Source organism: Pleurodeles waltl, chromosome 6 (assembly GCF_031143425.1).
Source record: "Pleurodeles waltl isolate 20211129_DDA chromosome 6, aPleWal1.hap1.20221129, whole genome shotgun sequence".
NCBI classification, from domain to species: domain Eukaryota; kingdom Metazoa; phylum Chordata; class Amphibia; order Caudata; family Salamandridae; genus Pleurodeles; species Pleurodeles waltl.
The window spans coordinates 1,715,810,202-1,715,831,135 of record NC_090445.1 but is presented as its reverse complement, the minus strand read 5'-3'; the positions used below and the strand labels follow the sequence as shown (position 1 = coordinate 1,715,831,135).

Sequence of the window (20,934 nt, the reverse complement as noted above, 5' to 3'; positions counted from 1 at the left end):
AACTGGGTAGGGACGGCGTTATACAGCTGTAGTCTCTCTTCCAGGGAGAGAGACAAAGGTACCCACGAAAATGTGGCGTGCAGAAAAGCATCCTCTGTTCAGTTTCCAAAACATGGATAGACACGGAGGGTCGTTATGTGTTTGCTAAACTCAAGTTTGGAGATTCCTCCCTCTGTGTGGGATCTGTCTATGCTCCCACGAGTTCCAAGCGTTTGTTCTTCCTGCGACTCAATCGCCTGCTGTCAGAAATAGGGGCCACCAGATATGTCATAGGAGGAGATTGGAACCTGGCCAGGGATGCAGTGTTAGATAAGACGGGCCCCTTAGATGTGGCCAACAATGGGGATAGGGCCCTTCAGTCTGATGTGATGCAGGACAACGGTCTGGTGGACTACTGGAGAATGGCATACTCGGCCGATAAAGAATGCACTTTCCTGTTGCCGGTCCATGGTACTCAGTCCGACTGGACTATTTCATCATCTCGCATGGCCTTGCAGCGCAGGTTACAGGCGCCCAGATACTGGAGGGTGGTCTACCGGACCATTCTCCAGTGCAAATTGCGGTCCAGATGGGTCTGTTGTCTCCCGGTCGCAAACCCTGGAGACTAGCAGTCCACAGATATCGCTCCCCACAGGGCAAGGAACGATTACGGGAACATATGTCCACATACGTCCAGAATGATCAGGGCTCTACTGACTCTCAGAGAGTCCTGTGGGCAGCGGCCAAGGCAACTATACGAGGGCAGATGATGAGAGACGCTGAACTGGCAAACAAAGACAGGAAAGCAAAACAAGCGAGTGTGGAGGAATCAGTACGTCAACTGACGCAGCAATACACAGACCACCCGTCCCTCCCCATGCGCAGACATTTGGAATCCGCCCGTATGAAGCTCAATGACTTGCACACCACGCAGGCCGAGTACGCACTTCAACACATACAGGGTAGACACTACGAGCACGGGGAAAAAGCAGGGAGGCTGCTTGCGTCCCAACTCCGTCAGAGAACTGCAGCCATGGCCATACCAGTGCTGACAGCCCACTCCGGAACGACGCTTACATGTCCGCAGGACATAGTTAATGAGTTTGCATCTTACTACAGGCATCACTATACCCCGAGTCGACAAATACACCCAAACACATTGAGACCTTCTTAAATGGCATAGAGCTACCCTCCCTCTCCGTGGAAGGGCGTGCCCTCCTAGAAGGAGACATTAGCCGACTAGAGATGTCACAAGTCATCTCTGACCTTCCCTATCACAAATCGCCTGGTGAAGACGGCTTCCCAGTGGAATTTTAGAAATGGGCGGGAGATGACACGCTTGATGACCTACATGGAACGCTAGATGAAGCCTGTCGAACGGGCTCCCTAGGTGTGATCTCTAACACAACCACGATAGCAGTCATACCAAAACCGGGACGAGATCCCTTCCTTTGCAGTAACTATCAGCCAATCTCCCTCTTAAATGGGGACATTAAGATTCTAGCCAGCATTCTAGCGAACCGCCTACATCAAGTTATACCCCCACTTATCCACCATTCTTAGGTAGGATTTGTGCCAGGCCGCACCTCCAGAAATCACTTGCGTACCCTTTGCCACACCATGTAGACATCTAGAAATTTGTCGGAAGCCGCCCTAGCCTTATCCTTAGACGCTGAAAAGGCGTTCGACCGCATCGAATGGCCATACTTACTTGCAACATTGAAAAGGTTCGGCCTTGGGGACTAGTTCATCTCCAAAGTCCGCCTCCTATATGATCACCCCACAGCGCGGGTTAATTGTGGGGGCTTTCTTTCAGACCCCTTCCCCATTCGCAGAGGGACTCGCCAGGGCTGCCCCCTTTCCCCTCTTTTATTCTTGCTGGCTATGGAACCGCTCGCAGCCACTATCCGTACTTCCCCCTCGATAACGGGACTCGCTTTGCCTAAAAATCTCAAAAATGTACCTCTATGCCGATGACATCCTACTCACAATAGCAGACATCGAGCACTCCCTCCCTGCGCTGCTGGAGACCATTGAGACTTTTGCTTCCATCTCTGGTTATCGAGTGAACTGGGGAAAGAGCGAGGCCCTCCCCCTCTCACAGCTGACGACGAAGGCCGACATACGCGGGTATCCATTCCAATGGACGCCGAAACACCTTAAAAATCAAGGAATACTGGTCAATAGAGCACTGGAACATATGGTGACGGATAATCTTACATGTGGGACAGAGTGCAGGCGGTGAGAATGATTACAGTACCGTGATTTACCAATGCCCTAGGCCTCCTACCTCTTAAGGTACCTCTCCCGTTACTCCGATCTGTGGATGCAGCGATAAGAACCTTTGTATGGGGCTCCATGCGACCACGCCTTGCCCCTACCAAACTCATTGCGCGCCGTTCCATATTTCATATTTCGTCTTCTGTATGCGCCTCCTTGTTCTTGGACAACCGTTTCTTTTCTCTTCTTTTCTTTTCTTTTCTCCTCTTTTCTCTTGTTTTCTTTTCTTTTCTTTTGTTTTCTTTTCTCTTCTCTTCTCTTCTCTTCTCTTCTCTCTTTCTTTTCTTCTCTTCTCTTCTCTTCTCTTTTTTCCTGCTACTCCCTCACCATTCACTCTGGACTTCTTATGGACGTGCTCCCCTTTCCTCCCTCCCCCCTCCACCCTCCCCCATACTCTTCAACACTCACCCTCTTTCTCCCCACGGTATACTGCCTAGCCATACAATTGCCTGGACGACACGTTCTATATCGCACACTCCTCTGCAATCCTCGCACTGCCCCACTAACACTGAGCCGCCCTGCACGCTCGCAATTGTGTTCACTAATGACCCGTGGCCTCGCTTGCGTTTTCCCAACCTTTTCTCTCCTTATCCCTCCAGTCCACTGTCTCCTCAATATTGTTTAGGTCTAGCACCTACGAGATTGCGATTGATGATGTGTAATCAAGGCCATGTTCTATACAATATGATTTGCACGTTTTATATACAGCTATAGGAAACATGTATATGCATAAATATATGCCTTTCCTTCTGTAAACTGTACTGTATAGCCCACAGTTGGCGATCCATGCTTTATCCTTTATGTTTCTAACCCTTGTTGCTAATAAAATTAATACAACACAAAAAAAAGAGCACTTCGTGATTGCTGTAGGCCACTCAAGTGGGCACATTTTCCAAATTACACATTATTTTCTATAGGTCAAATTCTATGCAGATTCATAATTAAAAATACATGAATATTTATTAGTAAAAGTTCAGCGTTCACACATACACACAGACACACACACACAGTTGCCAGTAAACTTTCAGAGTTATGGCAGCTTCACTATGAACACTTGGCTGGTTTTCATGCAGTGGTATCCTAATAGAGGGTTAGGGAAGACCCTATAGTATGTGCCCCCCTGGAGACCTCCCACATGGGTCCACCTCCAGACTGCAGACGCCGTCTCTTTTACTCCTTTACTAATGTCTGCACAGCCCTGGTATTGAAGGAGGGGACGTTTTTCGAAACCTTTATCCTGCAGAGTTTGTGGGGTATGTTTTGGAGGACGCGATTTTGGAAACCGAAATGCACAGTTCATTGCCCTTTCAGTCGAGTTATCAGAGAAAGTTCAGCGATTGATATGAGAATACAAGTGTACTCTCTTGTGACATCAGAGATGAGAGTACGGGACAGTGGTGCCCTGGATGGGATTCCTTTTGTGTGGCTTTTGTTTGAGCCCTGAGATGAGAGGACGGGACAGTGGTGCCCTGGATGGGATTCCTTTTGTGTGGCTTTTGTTTGAGCCCTGAGATGAGAGGACGGGACAGCTGTGCCTGGGATGTGATTCCTTTTGTGTGGCTTTTGTTTGAGCCCTGAGATGAGAGGACGGGACAGTGGTGCCCTGGATGGGATTCCTTTTGTGTGGCTTTTGTTTGAGCCCTGAGATGAGAGGACGGGACAGTGGTGCCCTGGATGGGATTCCTTTTGTGAGGCTTTTGTTCGAGCCCTGAGATGAGAGGACGGGACAGTGGTGCCCTGGATGGGATTCCTTTTGTGTGGCTTTTGTTTGAGCCCTGAGATGAGAGGACGGGACAGCTCTGTCCTGGATGGGATTCCTTTTGTGCAGCTTTTGTTTGAGCCCTGAGATGAGAGTACAGGACAGCTGTGCCCTGGATGGGATTTCTTTTGTGTGGCTTTTGTTTGAGCCCTGAGATGAGAGGACGGGACAGTGGTGCCCTGGATGGGATTCCTTTTGTGTGGCTTTCGTTCCTGCCCTGAGATGAGAGCACGGGACAGCTGTACCCTGGATGGGATTCCTTTTGTGTGGCTTTTGTTTGAGCCCTGAGATGAGAGGACGGGACAGCTGTGCCCTGGATGGGATTCCTTTTGTGTGGCTTTTGTTTGAGCCCTGAGATGAGAGGACGGGACAGCTGTGCCCTGGATGGGATTCCTTTTGTGCAGCTTTTGTTTGAGCCCTGAGATGAGAGTACGGGACAGTGGTGCCCTGGATGGGATTCCTTTTGTGTGGCTTTTGTTCTAGTCCTGAGATGAGAGTACTGGACAGCTGTGCCCTGGATGGGATTCCTTTTGTGTGGCTTTTGTTTGAGCCCTGAGATGAGAGGACGGGACAGCTCTGTCCTGGATGGGATTCCTTTTGTGCAGCTTTTGTTTGAGCCCTGAGATGAGAGTACAGGACAGCTGTGCCCTGGATGGGATTCCTTTTGTGTGGCTTTTGTTTGAGCCCTGAGATGAGAGGACGGGACAGTGGTGCCCTGGATGGGATTCCTTTTGTGTGGCTTTCGTTCCTGTCCTGAGATGAGAGCACGGGACAGCTGTACCCTGGATGGGATTCCTTTTGTGTGGCTTTTGTTTGAGCCCTGAGATGAGAGCACGGGACAGCTGTACCCTGGATGGGATTCCTTTTGTGTGGCTTTTGTTTGAGCCCTGAGATGAGAGGACGGGACAGCTGTGCCCTGGATGGGATTCCTTTTGTGCAGCTTTTGTTTGAGCCCTGAGATGAGAGTACGGGACAGTGGTGCCCTGGATGGGATTCCTTTTGTGTGGCTTTTGTTCTAGTCCTGAGATGAGAGTACTGGACAGCTGTGCCCTGGATGGGATTCCTTTTGTGTGGCTTTTGTTCTAGTCCTGAGATGAGAGTACTGGACAGCTGTGCCCTGGATGGGATTCCTTTTGTGTGGCTTTTGTTTGAGCCCTGAGATGAGAGGACGGGACAGCTCTGTCCTGGATGGGATTCCTTTTGTGCAGCTTTTGTTTGAGCCCTGAGATGAGAGTACAGGACAGCTGTGCCCTGGATGGGATTTCTTTTGTGTGGCTTTTGTTTGAGCCCCTCTCTCACTTGACCAATTTCTTGTCTTGACAGCCCAGTGAGCTAATATTCGCCAGCACGGCTGCTGCATTGCTCCTAACACCTGTAAGTGTGAGCTGGGCTGGGACAGGCCCAACTTCTTCATTTTAAATAAATTAGATAAATCTTGAACGAAGAGGGGAGTCGGAGAAAAATATTAGTGCAATTGAAAGCAAGAATGAGCCATACCTCAACATTTGAAGTTCTAAATCCACTCCAGTCACTATGACGATGTCTGTTCCAAGTGCAGCCCGCGCATACCCAACGAACCCAACCAATCCTGAAGCTGCTGTCATGCTGTTTTCAACATGACAGCAGCTCCAGGATTGGGTGGAGGAGGCTAACCCAGCGCTCCTTTTGCATCTGGGAACTGTGACTGTAATTTTCCCTGTTGTTTACAACAGCTCGGATTAATGCAGTCAGAAGTGCGCATGTCGGGCTGGCTGTGGCATGAGAGCCGGCTAATCTGACATGCGCATTTTTGTTTTTTAGGCAAGTCAAGTCATCCCTGGCCCTGCTGTCAGTCAGCAGGAATAACCCGCCCCTCCCTTGCATTCTAGTAGAAACAGCAGCAATAAGTCTTAAATGATAATGTCACCATTCATAATGAATGCATTTTATTAATTTAAATTTACATTTGCTGCTGCGCTCGCAGGAGGCGGGCTGCAATCCTCCACCCTAAAGGAGGAGCCGCTGCTGCACCAGGGCCAAAAAGCATTATTTTGTCATTTTAGATGCTATCAGTGATTTCATCAGTGATGTCACTGGCCATATGATGAGTAACGTGATATGTGGGGTCATAAGCAGTGCATTATGGGGGCTCAAGTTATAGTTAGCTCAGTTAACTGCTGAATGTCACTGGTTTTGTAGGTTTGAAGTGTTAACCGAACTATAACGTCCCTATGACCTTTAGCTTTTTCAGTGAATTTTTATGTTTAAAAAAATCTATTTCTTAACTATAACGTCCCTATAACCTTGTTTTTTTTCAGAGAATTTCCATGTTTTTTTAACATATAGTAATTTTCATTACCATACGTTAATCCAACCACCACCGCGCAAGGCTGATAAGCACCCAACCGTGCACATCCTTCACCCATGCGCAGGGGAGGTTGCCCGCAAGACATAGCCTGCAGCCAGACCCTGCGGCCAACACCCGCAACCACCCAAACACTTTCGCCGTGCGCGGCAAGCATTAGCCGCAGCTTCTCTGGATGTAAGAATAGGGGTGAACAGATGTATCCAGGGGTGAGAGTGGCTGTCAGATTGTCTGAGTGCGAGAGTGTGTACATTAGTGTTTGAATGGGTGCGTCAGTCTTTGCACGGTTCTGTGAGTGGCTGCATGAGGGTGTCAGTGGGTCTGTGAGTGGGTGCGTGAGTGACTGAGTGGGTCTGTGAGTGTGTGCGTGAGTGTCTGAGTGGGTCTGTGAGTGGGTGCGTACGTGTCTAGGTGGGTGTGCGAGTGGGAAAAGAGAGACAGAAAGAGAGAAAGAAAGTGAGAGAGAGTTTTAATATCTTACGTACGAGCTATTTTTGTTAGATTGAGCAAAAAATGTATTTAATATATTTTAAAAAGTATAATTTTTTTTATTAAAAAATTTGGAAATTAGTCCAGCTGGACACAAACCCCCCTAGCTCAGTGTGAAGGCTTGCGACCTTCACATTGAGCTATGGGGGTTTTCTTTTGTATTATAAAAAATATACAATGGGCTCTCCCGCGTAACCTAGTTTTTTATTTTTTGTTAAATTTAATTTTTATTCTAAAGCCCTTTACAGGCTATGTGGGACCACTAGAGAGTCCTCAAGGGCTCACCCCGTGGGCCCTATTTTTTTTTTCAACACATTGCACCTACAGGCTACCTGTCATCGCGGGGGAAGCCTTAAGGTTTCCCTCACAGTGCCAAAGCTTTGGCAAGCATGGAGCTGCTTTGACAGCAGCTCCCTGCTTGCTGAAGTATTTCATCTCTCTCCTCTGCACGTGTGCAGGGGACAGAGATGAAACTTCGGATTTTGACAGTGGGACCTGCTTTGAAGGTTTCGCTGTCAAAACCCGAAGTGTTTGCTGTGGCTAGGCTGCAGCACTGCAGCCAAGCCACAGCAACCAGCTGTGTCCCAGGGGTGGACACCCCCGGGGCAGAGCAGGAGCTGGCCCTGGGGGGTAGCGGTCCCCAGAGCCATCAGATGCTCCTCGAGGCCCCCCTCCAATGTGAAGATAGTCCCAGGGGTAATAGTCCCCAGGGTGTGGGGGTGCAAAACTGACCCTCTTTCAGTATTTTACTGTTAGCTCAAGGGGGGCTGTATATATATGCCCTGAGGGGTAGTGGTCCCCGGGGCTTGGGGATCTCATAGGGACCCCTTTTCCATTTTTTTAAAGATTTGCCCTGGGAGGTGGTGGTCCCTGGGGCACAAGGGGGCGATCATAGGGACCAGCTTTTCTTTTTTTAAATATTTGCCCCAGGGGAGGTGGTTCCCAGGGTGCAGGGGGACCGCAGGCCCCCTCACATTTCCTTTGTTAACCGGCCTGGGTAGGTGGTGGTCCCCGGGGCAGGAGGAGGGGGCCAGATGTCCCCCGCCCAGTTCTAAAGACATGCCTCTGGGACTTGGCCCACACAGGGGCCTCATTATAACGAAGCACGCAAGCCCACCCCGCAATTTGTTTTTTTTCAAATTTATTTTACAATGGAACCGCCATGGATTTAAAATGTAAAAAAATGCTTTTTAGGTCTGAAGGGTGGGGGGGGGTATCTTTGGGACCCCACCTCCAGAGCTAAGGGTCAGGGTGTTCGTACCCTGGCCTCTTTTGTATTTTGTAATATTTTTTTCTGGGACTCTGATTTAGCTGAGTCCCAAGATGGCTGACAACACTTCAGTTGTTGAAGTGTTATCAACCAATTAGATCTCAGCACAAGATCGTTAGGGATTGTGAATCCTTCACGCCCCTATATATACAAATTTGGATTTCTTTAAATTTCTCAAAAACTACTGAACGGATTTACACCAAATAACAAAAGGGCTCTTTCTGGACCAAGAACTACCTCTCTGCCAAACTTGGGGGGTGATTCTGACCTTGGCGGTCTTTTCGCAAGACCGCTGAGTTACCGCCGCGGTAAAGACCGCCGACTGCGGCGGTACGCCGCGGCGCATATTCCGACCGCTGGGAGCGTTCCGCCGGAAAACAGCCAGCAGCCACACTGGCGGTCGGCGGGAAAGTGGAGACTGGTCAACCTCCACCGCCACGCCAGCAGAACACCGCCCACCGAATTACGACCCACATTTCTGTGTGGCGGTCTTCTGTTGGCGGTCTTCTGTTGGCGGTCACGTCCCTATGGCTCCCGTCGCCTCCCGGAGGACCAACGCACAAGGTAAGTTGATCGTCCGTGAGGGGAGGGGGTGGGGGGGTGTTGTGTGATGTGTGCGTGCATGGGGGTGTGTAGAGGGGGTGTGTGAGTGCGTGCATGCGGGCGGGGGGTGCTGCTGTGCCTATGGGCAATGTGTGTAGTTCGGCGGGTGCGCATGTTGGCATGTATGTGTGCGGGTATGTGCCCCCGTTGTGTATGTGTGTGTGTAGGGGGTGTGCATATGTGCATGTTGGGGGTGCGTGCATGTCGGGGTGCGTGTATGTGCATGTCGGGGTGGGGGGGCAGGGGGTTTGTAACATCTCTGGGGGGTGGCAGGGGGTGGAGGGTGTGGGGGGGGGACTCGTGGGGGGTAGTGGGGGGTGGGGGAGACCCCTATCAGTGCCAGGGATGGAATTCCCTGGCCCCGATAGTGCCTACCGCCATGGTTCGCATGGCGGTTCCCGACCGCCAAAAACCGCGGCGGTAAGCAGGGTCATGATGCGGTTGGCGGTCTTGGGTCGACCGCCGGGCCGGAGTGCGCAAACTCCAGCCCGTCGGTCATGACCGCCGTGGCGGTCGGAGTGGGAAAGTGGCGGTCGATCGCGGCGGTGACCGCCGCGGTCAGAATGCCATTTTTTGGACCGCCGGTCTGTTCGCGGTCCGACCGCCGCCTCTCCGCCGACCGCCGGGGTTAGAATGAGGGCCTTGGTGTGATTCCGTCCAGTGGTTTTTGCCCTATTGCTGTTAAATTATTCCTATAGGAATTAACATTGGAAACGCTCTAAATTTCAACCCCCTTTATCTCGGCTCCCGCTTGACTGATCACCCCGAAAATCTCCAGACAGCAACTCACGTGACTGTTGAATTTTTTGAAACATTTCGTGAAGATTCGTCAAGAGGCTCCAAAGACACAGTAAAGCAAAAATCAGCCTTTTCTACCTAGTAGTGACTGCCACTAGGTTACATATATATATATATATATATATATATACATTTATTTTTTAATTTTTATTTATTTAATTTTTTTTTTCATTTATTTATATGACAGCTGGTCAGTACCTCTTCCTCTCTAGGGCTAGCATAGGTCGCATTTAGGAGGGTTGCCTGATCACCCCATTTACACTGAACAGTGCTTGTTATCCAGTCCTGAACTTTTCTATTAACAGTCATTATCAAATGTCTTAATCCGAATTGGAGAAATGAAGCAAAGACTACAAGTCCCACAATGCCCTGATTAGTTCATGGAAAACTGCCAAGTTGGTAACAACTATTTTCTTGCATTACTTGAACCAAGTTTTCTATTTATTCTATTGCATAGCTTTGGTGTTTACAATTAGTGAAAATCTTACTTAAATTTAGTAATCAAGCAAGTTGTAACAGTTATTACTAGATGAGCCTTCCTGGCTGACAGCCAGTTACATGTGAGTAAAACCCTAGTGTCCAGGTGACACAAGGCTTCTGAGAGATCAGGATTAGCAAAGGGCCTTACATACAGGCACGCGGTGAGCAGTATAGACTGTGCTGCCCTATGAATGAGAAGGTTGGATTTCTGAAATGCATTCTCTGTACTTATTCTGTTTACATGTAATAATATTATTTAAACTCAAAGTTGAAACCTCATCAGCCATAGAACTCGCCAGTTAAGAGGTTGAAGCAATCCACACTGTCCGCGCCCCAACCACACAGCCCTTACTTCCTGCTGTAGCGTCCTCCCCAGCCCGGGAGCATGCAAAGACCACGCCACACACAGAGCTCTTGATTCGACGTCTCTATCACACACCAAATCACTGATTACGTCATAGCCATTAATAACCAATCCTGAACACCTCCCAGCGGGTTGCTCAATCTCTCCTCTAACTCCGCATGAACCGCAAGGGTCCGAGCACTCCTCGGTGTGATTTAGAGTTTGGCTGACGGTGTTACACAAACGTTTGTGATGGAGCAAACCCCTCCCCCACCAATCTCTAAATCAAGCCCCTAGTCTCCACCCCCCCACCCGCTGTGGTTCAATGCGCCAATCAGAGCACAGCTGCAGCTACACACAGGTCCATGACTGCATAGTTACCCTTGTGAAGATATCTGACAGGTTGTGAACTTTTATTAGTTGTAAACAAGTTGTAGAAACTCCCCCTCTCCAGGGACATCTTACCAGGTTGCCTGAAACTTGTTGTTTATATTGTGCAAAAGGCAGTATCTTTGAATATTAAAGTGATCATCTGAGATGATGCAGATAACAATGTAGGTTAATTTGTGTGTTGCTTATTTAAAATAATAATGGATGACTGATGCAGCAATATGTGCCTGCTATGGTGGGTACCTGCAGCCCACTGAAGGTCCTGTGAGACCCTAAGGGTGTGGACAGAGTGAAAGGATTTGAATCCCTGTAGGTATTAGGGCCCTATGGGACCCTGGGGGTTTGGATAGAGTGTAGGGATTTGAACTCCTGTAGTTCTGAGGGCCTTGTGAGACCCTCAGGTTGTGGACAGAGTCAAGGGATTTGAACCCCTTTAATTCTGAGGGTCCTCTATGACACTCAGGGTGTGGACAGAGTGAAGGGATTTGAACCCCTGTAGTTATTAGGGCCCTATGAGACCCTGGGGGTTTGGATAGAGTGTAGGGATTTGAACTCCTGTAGTTCTGAGGGCCTTGTGAGACCCTCAGGTTGTGGACAGAGTCAAGGGATTTGAACCCCTTTAATTCTGAGGGTCCTCTATGACCCTCAGGGTGTGGACAGAGTGAAGGGATTTGAACCCCTGTAGTTCTGAGGGCCCTATGAGACCCTGGGGGTTTGGATAGAGTGTAGGGATTTGAACTCCTGTAGTTCTGAGGGCCTTGTGAGACCCTCAGGTTGTGGACAGAGTCAAGGGATTTGAACCACTTTAATTCTGAGGGTCCTCTGAAAACCTCAGTGTGTGGACAAAGTGAAGGGATTTGAACCCCTGTAGTTCTGAGGGCCCTGCGAGACCCTCAGGGTGTGGACAGAGTGAAGGGATTTAAACTCTTGTAGTAGCATTTCTTGCTTTGTATCCTCAGGTGCAGAGCACCATCTACAGCAGTGAGCGGAAGAGGACCGTGCTAGTCATTGCGCACCGGCTCAGTACAGTGGAGCGAGCCAACAACATCCTGGTGATGGTGGGAGGTGAGGTCAGAGAGCAAGGGTCACACCAGGAGCTGCTGGACAGGAAGGGCTTCTACCACGACCTGGTTCAAAAACAACTTCATGGCTTCAAGCAGGCTTCAGCTGATGGAGAAGAGACCAGCGCCTAATGCACAACTGCGCCTTGGGAACCGACTCCAGGCACTGCGATCAGTGCACTACCTACTGGTTAAAATGGCACTAGTGAGGTTTCACTACGGAGCAGTGAACTGCTTAAGAAGACTTAGAAAGTTTTTTTAATGTTGATAAAAAGAGGCTTTTAGACTTTTTTTTTTCTTTTTTTTTAAAGATAAATCGAAAAAATTGATGATCATTATTTTGATATTTGGTGCCAATGAAGGACTTTTATTTAGACTGGTTTGTCTTGAATGTTCTTCCAAAATAAATTGTCAATAATGAAAAATATATGTTTGCCACAAAAAGTCCGGAACTGTGTGCCCCCCGGGAAGGGGATAACCCTGGCACTGGTGATGGGGCAACTGGTTTCTGTTGGGGGAAAGCAGATTGCCTTGTGACAAGGCACAACTGAAAGAGCGGGAACTGATGTTTACAAAAAAAATTAGAAATTTTACACACATGAGTTCTCACCTCCCAGCTTTTGGTCCCTCCAGAATGTTAAAATATGAAGAAATTGTCTGTATGTTTTTTTCTGAGATGAGTCAACTCTGTGCAGGGTTCAGAGCATGGAAGGTGGTTCCCACTAAATTTCCCTTACACATTTTCTGCTTGTATAGAAGTTGTTGCTCTGAGACCATAAATCAGTGAATTAAACTCCCATCACACACTGGCACCTGCAGGTCTAGCAGGAGTGAAGCAGAAGGGAACCTGTGGTCTTTGGGCTAAAGAAAGGCCAGATCTCTTAAAGGTGCATGACGCGCTTCATGGACTGAATCTACATCTTTTACTTGTAGAGCACGTGCTGTGTCTAGCTTTTGGTTTGCTTTGCTTTTAATTGGTGATGTTACACTTATTTTGAAGGTTTTATTATATGTATTAAATTGTTTTCTTTAAAAAGAGATATTTGTATACAAGTTGTCTTCATGGCTCTTAGATGACAGATGAGTCACAGAGAAACATAGGCGGTTATTATGAATATGGCGGGAAAGACCGCCGACCGCCGTGGCGGCAGTGAACAGAATCCCGCCGGCGGCGGCGAATGGAAACCCGCCATATAATGATCGAAAAAACCCAACCCCACCAAAAATTCCCAGACCACCACTCCCCGCCAGGACCCTGTCGGCAGGAATCCCGGCCCACCCCACCCCGCCACTGCCAAGCACACCCACATCCCGCCCTCCAAATAATGATGCACAAATCACCTCGGCGGACAGTGGAGGCCGGACGACCATTGGCGGCTGCGACTGCCACGGGCGGCAAGTGGGCCCAACAGCAACCAGTGCACACATTGGCTAGGCCTAGCACCCACACACCTGACACACATCCAGAACACCATAGAACACCCCCAGACATACCCCATAAAACCTTGCAACGAAACCAGGACCAGAAGACGGAGAGAACCAGAGTCAGACAGAGAACGCCAGCAGACAAGACACGCATAGTAATCCACACAGGAGCACCCAGACCCCGTCCCCAGTCCCGACGCCATCCACCACCCTCACCATGTCCCCCCCCAAAAAAACCTTGCTTCCCCGAAAGTGAGCTAAGGACCATGGTGGACGAGATCCTAAAAGTGGAGCCATAAATTTTAGGGTCCAAGGTGCAGCACACACCCATTGCACAGAAAATGGAGCTGTGGCAGACCATTGTGAACAGGGTGAATGCAGTGGGACACCATCCATGCACCAGGGATGACATCCGCAAGAGATGGAACGACCTGCGGGGGAAGGTCCGGGCCATGGCATCCAGGCACCACATCGCAGTGCAGAAGACTGGGGGAGGACCGCCAACAACCCCACCCGACTACACAGACTGGGAGGAGAAGGTACTCGCCATCCTGCACCCAGAGGGACTCACCAGACTCACTGGAGGAATGGACTCGGGTAAGTCATCTACAATTACCCCATATACACCATACCTGTAATGCATGCACCACCCCACCCACACCCACCTAGACCCACACCCCACCCAGCCTTTACCCACCACATCCACCAACCTGCATCACCCACAACTCACTACCAGGCCCACCTGACTCCCGCTGTGCACAGCCACCCACCCCCACGTACCCACAATGGAATAATAACCCCCACCACAATGTAACCCCACCACTGCCACTAAATGCAATGACCACCTCACAAAGGCACCCTGGAAGGCCACTGAAAGGCACACCAGCACAAAATTGCACAGTTCTGTACACCTCAATCCCTCAGGCATATGTAACAGACATGTCTATGTCCACCAACAGGCACCACCACCCATGCAACCCTAATGGAGGGGACAAGGAGTGCCACAGCACTCCAGGGAGACAGAGGCACATCACAAGACCTTGGCGAAGGACCCCTGGACACTGATGAGCAGGCAGGCCCTGCACACAGCCCTGGATGCTCACCATACAGCAGCCCCACCCAGGAAAACACTGTCACCCCTAACACCCAGTCAAGACCAGCAGGCCAGGGGAGGCGTACCCACCCCAGTGGACCCAGGGCACAAACAGGTGGAACACAGCTACAGAGGCCAAAGTCTCCCACCCCCAACATGCAGGAAGGCGAGGGCCCCAGTACAAGTGGCACCTCAAGACCTGCGCAGGGGACACAGGCACAGGGGGCCAGGGCAAGGTCAAAGTGCCCCAGTGGGTCAGGGGTAGAGCACCGGATAGATGCAGCAGCCCAGGACGTCATTGCAGTGATATTGGGGGCCTACCAACATACCCAAGACAGGTTGGCACAGATTGTGTCCACCGTGGAGCGAAGTGGACACAGCAGCAAGAGGATGCAGCAGCAACAACACCAACAGGCCATGGAGCAGTGGAAAGAACACAATGCCACAATGGCCACCATTGCTGGAGCACTGCTGCAGTTGGTCATCAAACAGTCAGACACCCACACCGGACAAGAGGCCCCCACAACAGCCCTGGACAACCAGCAACAGATGACCCAAGCAGCTGAAACAGCACAGGAAATACCCTCCCAGGAATCACAAGGCCCAACAATGCCACCCCAAGAAGCTCCACAGCAGGCGCCCAAACGTAGTCTCAGGCCAAGATATGGCACTGGAAACCCAGCTAAGAACAAGCACCACTCCAACAATTGACACTGCTACTGCTGCCAAGCAACCATCCCACCCATTCACCAACTACACTTAGCTGAAGGCTCAATAAAGTACTAAATTACAAATAGGACCCACCTATGACAACAAACAGGCCTGCCACCAAGTCAGTTTTGAGGACACCCAACCATTACAACTTCCATCACAGTACATAGCACATTTCACTGTATTCCACCAATAAACCACATATCTCACCTGTAACACTGTCCCTTGTCTTCAATGTTGAACAAAGTAGAGTATGGATGCAACTGGCAGGGAACAACTTTATTGTCAATTTGTGCATGGTGGTGGTAATGTGTGTTTACAATTAGGCAAGGAGGGAATGCATATAGTGTGTGTCAGGACCATGCTGAAGAGGTCCATGTCTCGCCTATCATGACCAATTCCCCCAAGATGCATGGCACACTTACAGTATCAGTCACTAACCACATTTACAGGCTTAAGTCCCACACAGTTACTGGAAGTAGAGTTGTATCAGTTGGTTCCTGGAATTTACATCTTCCCCTTCCTCATCCTCACCATCACTCTCCTCACCTCTCTGAGGTAACTGATCAGGACCTATAGCACCCTCCACCTCCAAAAGGGGGATTGAATATCTCACTGCCACGTTGTGCAACATACAGTAGGCCACCACTATTCTACACACCTTATCAGGCCCATAGGCCAGGGAACCCCCAGAGATATGTAGACACCGGTATCTAGCCTTCAGGAGACCTATAGAACGCTCTATCACCCTCCTAGTACGTCCATGGGCCTCATTGTATTTCCTCTCTGCATCCGTCCTGGGATTCCTCACTGGTGTCAGGAGCCAACGCAAGCTTGGATAGCCAGAATCACCTAGAGAAATAGTGCAATACAGAGTTGTCATTGTTATGCCCCTTAGTCAGACAGGCTGGTTCTCAGCAATGTGTCAGTGACAGGCAAACTTCCCTATGATCCACTCTTTGTCCTCTTGTAGTTGTTCCATCTTCTGTGGCACACTACTGTTCCTCAAAACAAATGAATCATGGACAGAACCCGGAAACACAGCATTCACATGGGATATGTACTGGTCTGCAGTACATACTAATTGGATGTTCATGGAGTGAAAGTTCTTCCTGTTTCTGTACACCTGTTCACTCACTCCTGGGAGGATGATAGCTATGTGGGTGCCATCAATGGCACCTATGACATGGGGAATGTTTGCAAAGGCATAGAAGTCAGACTTGATGGCAGGGAGGTCAGCACTTTGAGGGAATCGCACATAGGATTGCAGATGTTGTACAAATGCATTCAGAAATCTTGTCAGTACCTGGCTGAACATTGGCTGTGAGAAACCAGCACCCAGGCCCACTGTCACTTGAAAAGAGCCTGTGGCCAGGAAATGGAGTGCGGAGAGCACCTGCACCTCAGTTGGAATGGTATGCTGATTACGATTTCCGGGAATCAGTGCAGGATCCAGTAATGCACATAGGTCCTGAATAGTTGCACGTGTGAGTCTGTAGGTGATTATAATCTGACCCTCCACCATGGTCCCCATATCCACAAGTGGTCTGTACACTGATGGTGCCCTTCCACGCCACAAGGGTCGGTACCTATAAGGGGGAAGAAAAAGGAGTGATGTGCACACATACACTGGCATATTTGCTACATACATGCACTGCATTCTTCATAGTAGTGTCTGTACAATAACTGCAACTTGACAGATGTACATGTACATCACTAGGAGGGAACGGAGAAAATCATGTGTGATTATATACTCATTGGATAGAGGCCTAGGTGCTTCTTATGGCTAGTAGGCCCAGCATTGTGAGTAATATGAATTTCAAGATGTGTAGGAGATGGCAAAATGTCTGCCCACTGTAGTTCTGCCCCTTTGTTGTGGAAGTGACCAAATACCGCTAGCGGTTGACGTCACAGCATACGGCGGTGTTGACCGCTGTTCGCACCCACACTCATTGGCTAATATGGATGCCGTTGGGGAATCCTGGCTTATCATGATCGTCGCTGGCGGTGACGGGGCATACCGCTGTGGAACGTACGCGCGTTCGTCATCGTTTGATCACATGACTCCCTGATCCTGTGCGGACAAGTACTCCACTCCGTGTACTGCTGTGGCCTGCCTCTGGCTATGGATGTTCCACGTGGTGCAGGGGAAAGGGCCCCGTCCTTCACCCAGGAAGAACTGGAGAAACTAGTGGAAGGGGTCCTGCCCCTGTACGGAAGACTCTATGGACGGCCAGAGGTACAGGTGAGTCCGGGTTTTGGGGGCACTGTGTGAGTGATCGATGGAGTGGATTGCACAGATGTGTGCTCCTGTGAGCCAGGATGGGGCTTGGTGCATGGAATGCTGCGTGCCACTGCCCTGCATGTCTGGGAGTACTGTCTGTCCTATATCTGACAATCTGCCAGCTGTTGCCATGGTGCAGGTGCCTGACCTCTGTGTTCCATTTCTTTGTCACCCTACTAGGTCAGCGCCCACCAGAAGAGGGCACATTGGCATGCCATCGCTGTAGGAGGCTGGCCTGGCTTATAGTGGGTACCAAGGGTACTTACACTTTGTGCCAGCTCCAGTTATCCCTTATTCTTGTAGAAGAGGTGTTTCTAGCAGCTTAGACTGATAGAAGGTAGCTATGGCAAAGCAACTTAGGCTGAACTAGGAGACATGCAAAGCTCCTACTATACCACTTGTATCATATGCACAATATCATAAGAAAACACAGTATACAGAGTTACTAAAAATAAAGGTACTTTATTTTTATGAAAATATTCCACAAGTAGCTCAGTGAGTACCCTCAGTAAGAAGGTAAGTACTATACACAAGATATATATACACAAACCAAAATTAGGTAAGTAATAGCAAGAAAAGTAATGCAAACAGTGTAAAGTTACAATAGGTTGCAATAGGACCACTTAGGTATAGGGGCAACACAAACCATATACTCCAAAAGTGGAATGCGAATCACGAATGGACCCCAGACCTATGTGAGCTTGTAGAGGGTCACTGGGACTGTAAAAAAACAGTGAGGGTTAGAAAAATACCCCACCCCAAGACCCTGAAAAGCAGGCGTAAAGTACACCTACTACCCCCAGAGAGCACAGAAGCTGTGATAGGGGGATTCTGCAGGAAGGACAAACACCAGCAGTGCACTGGCAACGGATTTCCGAACATGAGTACCTGTAAGACAAGGGGACCAAGTCCAATAGTCGCGACAGTGTCGAGAGGGGGCAGGTGCCCAGCTGAAGGTGCAAGGAAGCTGCCACCGGTTGGAAGAAGCTTGGAGTTCTGCAAGAAAGAAGAGGACTAGGGACTTCTCCTTTGGCACACTGATGTCCCACGTCGCGATGTAGCTTGCAGAAGTGTTTCTGTGTAGAATGACCGCCAACAGGCCTTGCTAGCTGCAAGAGTCGCGTTAGAGATTTTTGGGTGCTTCAGGGGCCCAGGAGGGACCAGGATGTCGCCACTTGGAGAAGGAGACAGAGGGAGCGCTCAGCAACTAAGAGAGCCCTCACAGAAGCAGGCAGCACCCGCAGAAGTACCCCAACAAGCACTTGTAAGAAGAGTGAACCAGAGTCCACGTGAAGTTACAAAAGGGAGTCCCACGACGTCTGATGCCAACTCCGCAAGCTGGGCACTGCAGGACGGAGTGCTGGGGACCCAGGCTAGGCTGTGCATGAAGGAAATCCTGTAAGAGTGCACAGGAGCCGGAGCAGCTGCAAAACACGGGGAACACAGCTTTGCAGTCTAGCGTGGGGAGGCAAGGACTTACCTCCACCAAACTTGGACTGAAGAGTCACTGGACTGTGGGAGTCACTTGGACAGAGTTGCTGTGTGCCAGGGACCACGCTCGTCAGGATGAGAGGGGAGCCAGAGGACCAGTGATGCAGTCTTTTGGTGCCTGCGTTAGCAGGGGGAAGATTCCGTCGACCCACAGGAGATTTCTTCAGAGCTTCTGGTGCAGGGTGAAGGCAGGCTACCCCTAGAGCATGCACCACCTGGAAACAGTCGAGAAAGCCAGCAGGATGAGGCACTACAATGTTGCTGGTAGTCGTCTGGATACTTTGCTGCGGTTTTGCAGGCGTCCTGGAGCAGTCAGCGGTCGATCCTTTGGTAGAAGGTGAAGAGGGAGATGCAGAGGAACTCTGATGAGCTCTTGCATTCGTTATCTGAAGAATACCCCAGAGGAGAGACCCTAAATAGCCAGAAAAAGAGGTTTGGCTACCAAGACAGGAGGTTTGGCTACTAAGAAAGGGTAAGAGGCTATCAGATGGGGTCTCTGACGTCACCTGCTGGCACTGTCCACTCAGAGCAGTCCAGTGTGCCAGCAACACCTCTGAATCCAAGATGGCAGAGGTCTGGGGCACACTGGAGGAGCTCTGGGCACCTCCCCCGGGAGGTGCAGGTCAGGGGAGTGGTCACTCCCCTTTCCTTTGTCCAGTTTCGCGCTACAGCAGGGCTGGGGGATCGCTGAGCCGGTGTAGACTGGCTTATGCAGAGATGGGCAGCATCTGTGCCCATCAAAGCCTTTCCAGAGGCTGGGGGAGGCTACTCCTCCCCAGCCCTTCTCACCTTTTCCAAAGGGAGAGGGTGTAACACCCTCTCTCAGAGGAAGTTCTTTGTTCTGCCTACCTGGTCCAGGGCTGCCTGGACCCCAGGGGGGCAGAAACCTGTCTGAGGGGTTGGCAGCAGCAGCAGCAGCAGTGAAACCCCGGAAAGGCAGTTTGGCAGTACCCGGGTTCTGTGCTAGAGACCCGGGGGATCATGGAATTGTCTCCCCAATGCCAGAATGGTATTGTGGTGACAATTCCATGGTCCTAGACATGTTACATGGCCATGTTCGGAGTTACCATTGTGACACTACACATAGATAGTGACCTATGTGTAGGGCACGCGTGTAATGGTGTCCCCGCACTCACAAAGTCTGTGGATTTTGCCCTGAACAATGTGGGGGCACCTTGGCTAGTGCCAGGGCGCCCACACACTAAGTAACTTAGCACCCAACCTTCACCAGGTGAAGGTTAGACATATAGGTGACTTATAAGTTACTTAAGTGCAGTGGTAAATGGCTGTGAAATAACGTGGACGTTATTTCACTCAGGCTGCACTGGCAGGCCTGTGTAAGAATTGTCAGAGCTTCCTATGGTGGCAAAAGAAATGCTGCAGCCCATAGGGATCTCCTGGAACCCCAATACCCTGGGTACCTCAGTACCATATACTAGGGAATTATATGGGTGTACCAGTATGCCAATGTGAATTGGTAAATTTAGTCACTAGCCTGTTAGTGACAAATTTGGAAAGCAGAGACAGCATAACCACTGAGGTTCTGGTTAGCAGAGCCTCAGTGAGACAGTTAGGCATCACACAGGGAACACATACAGGGCACATACTTATGAGCACTGGGGCCCTGTCTGGCAGGATCCCAGTGACACATAGACTAAAACAACATACATAAAGTGAAATATGGGGGTAACATGCCAGGCAAGATGGTACTTTCCTACAATCGCCAAGGCGGTACGGACCCTGGGGTTCTACAACCGGCGGAGCACCCACTGTCGCAAGAGGTGGGAGGACCTGCGGCGCTGGGCGCGGAAGAGCACTGAGTCCCAGCTGGGGAAGTCCTCCCAACGTGGAAGGGGTGCCTGTCAGGCACTGACCCCCCTCATGTGAAGGATCCTGGCAGTGGAGTACCCAGACCTGGATGGGTGCTTGAAGGCTGCACAGCAGTCACAAGGGGTTGAGTACTCACAGCCCATTCGTCAGCCTGGAAGGATGAGTGTGTGTGCGATAGGGCTCATGGTGCTTAGATCAGGGATTTTGACTGGTGTCCAGCTACTCTCTGCTCCCCAAAGGGGGTAGGGGTGTCCCTGTCAGGTTTCACCTACCTCAGCTCCAATACAATTTCAGGATATGGGTG

The 20,934-nt window shown here is 50.1% G+C and overlaps 1 protein-coding gene across 1 annotated transcript in view; it reads left to right on the top strand.

Annotated features, from left to right (window-relative positions):
* The window catches only part of TAP1 (transporter 1, ATP binding cassette subfamily B member), a 204,680-nt gene extending 191,846 nt beyond the window's left edge, over window positions 1–12,834 (top strand). The window contains exon 12 of the mRNA XM_069241937.1: window positions 11,695–12,834. Within this exon, the coding sequence (XP_069098038.1) occupies window positions 11,695–11,928 (234 nt within the window). The 3' untranslated portion in view covers window positions 11,929–12,834. The remainder of the gene's footprint in view (window positions 1–11,694) is intronic.
* The last annotated feature ends 8,100 nt before the right edge of the window (window positions 12,835–20,934 follow it).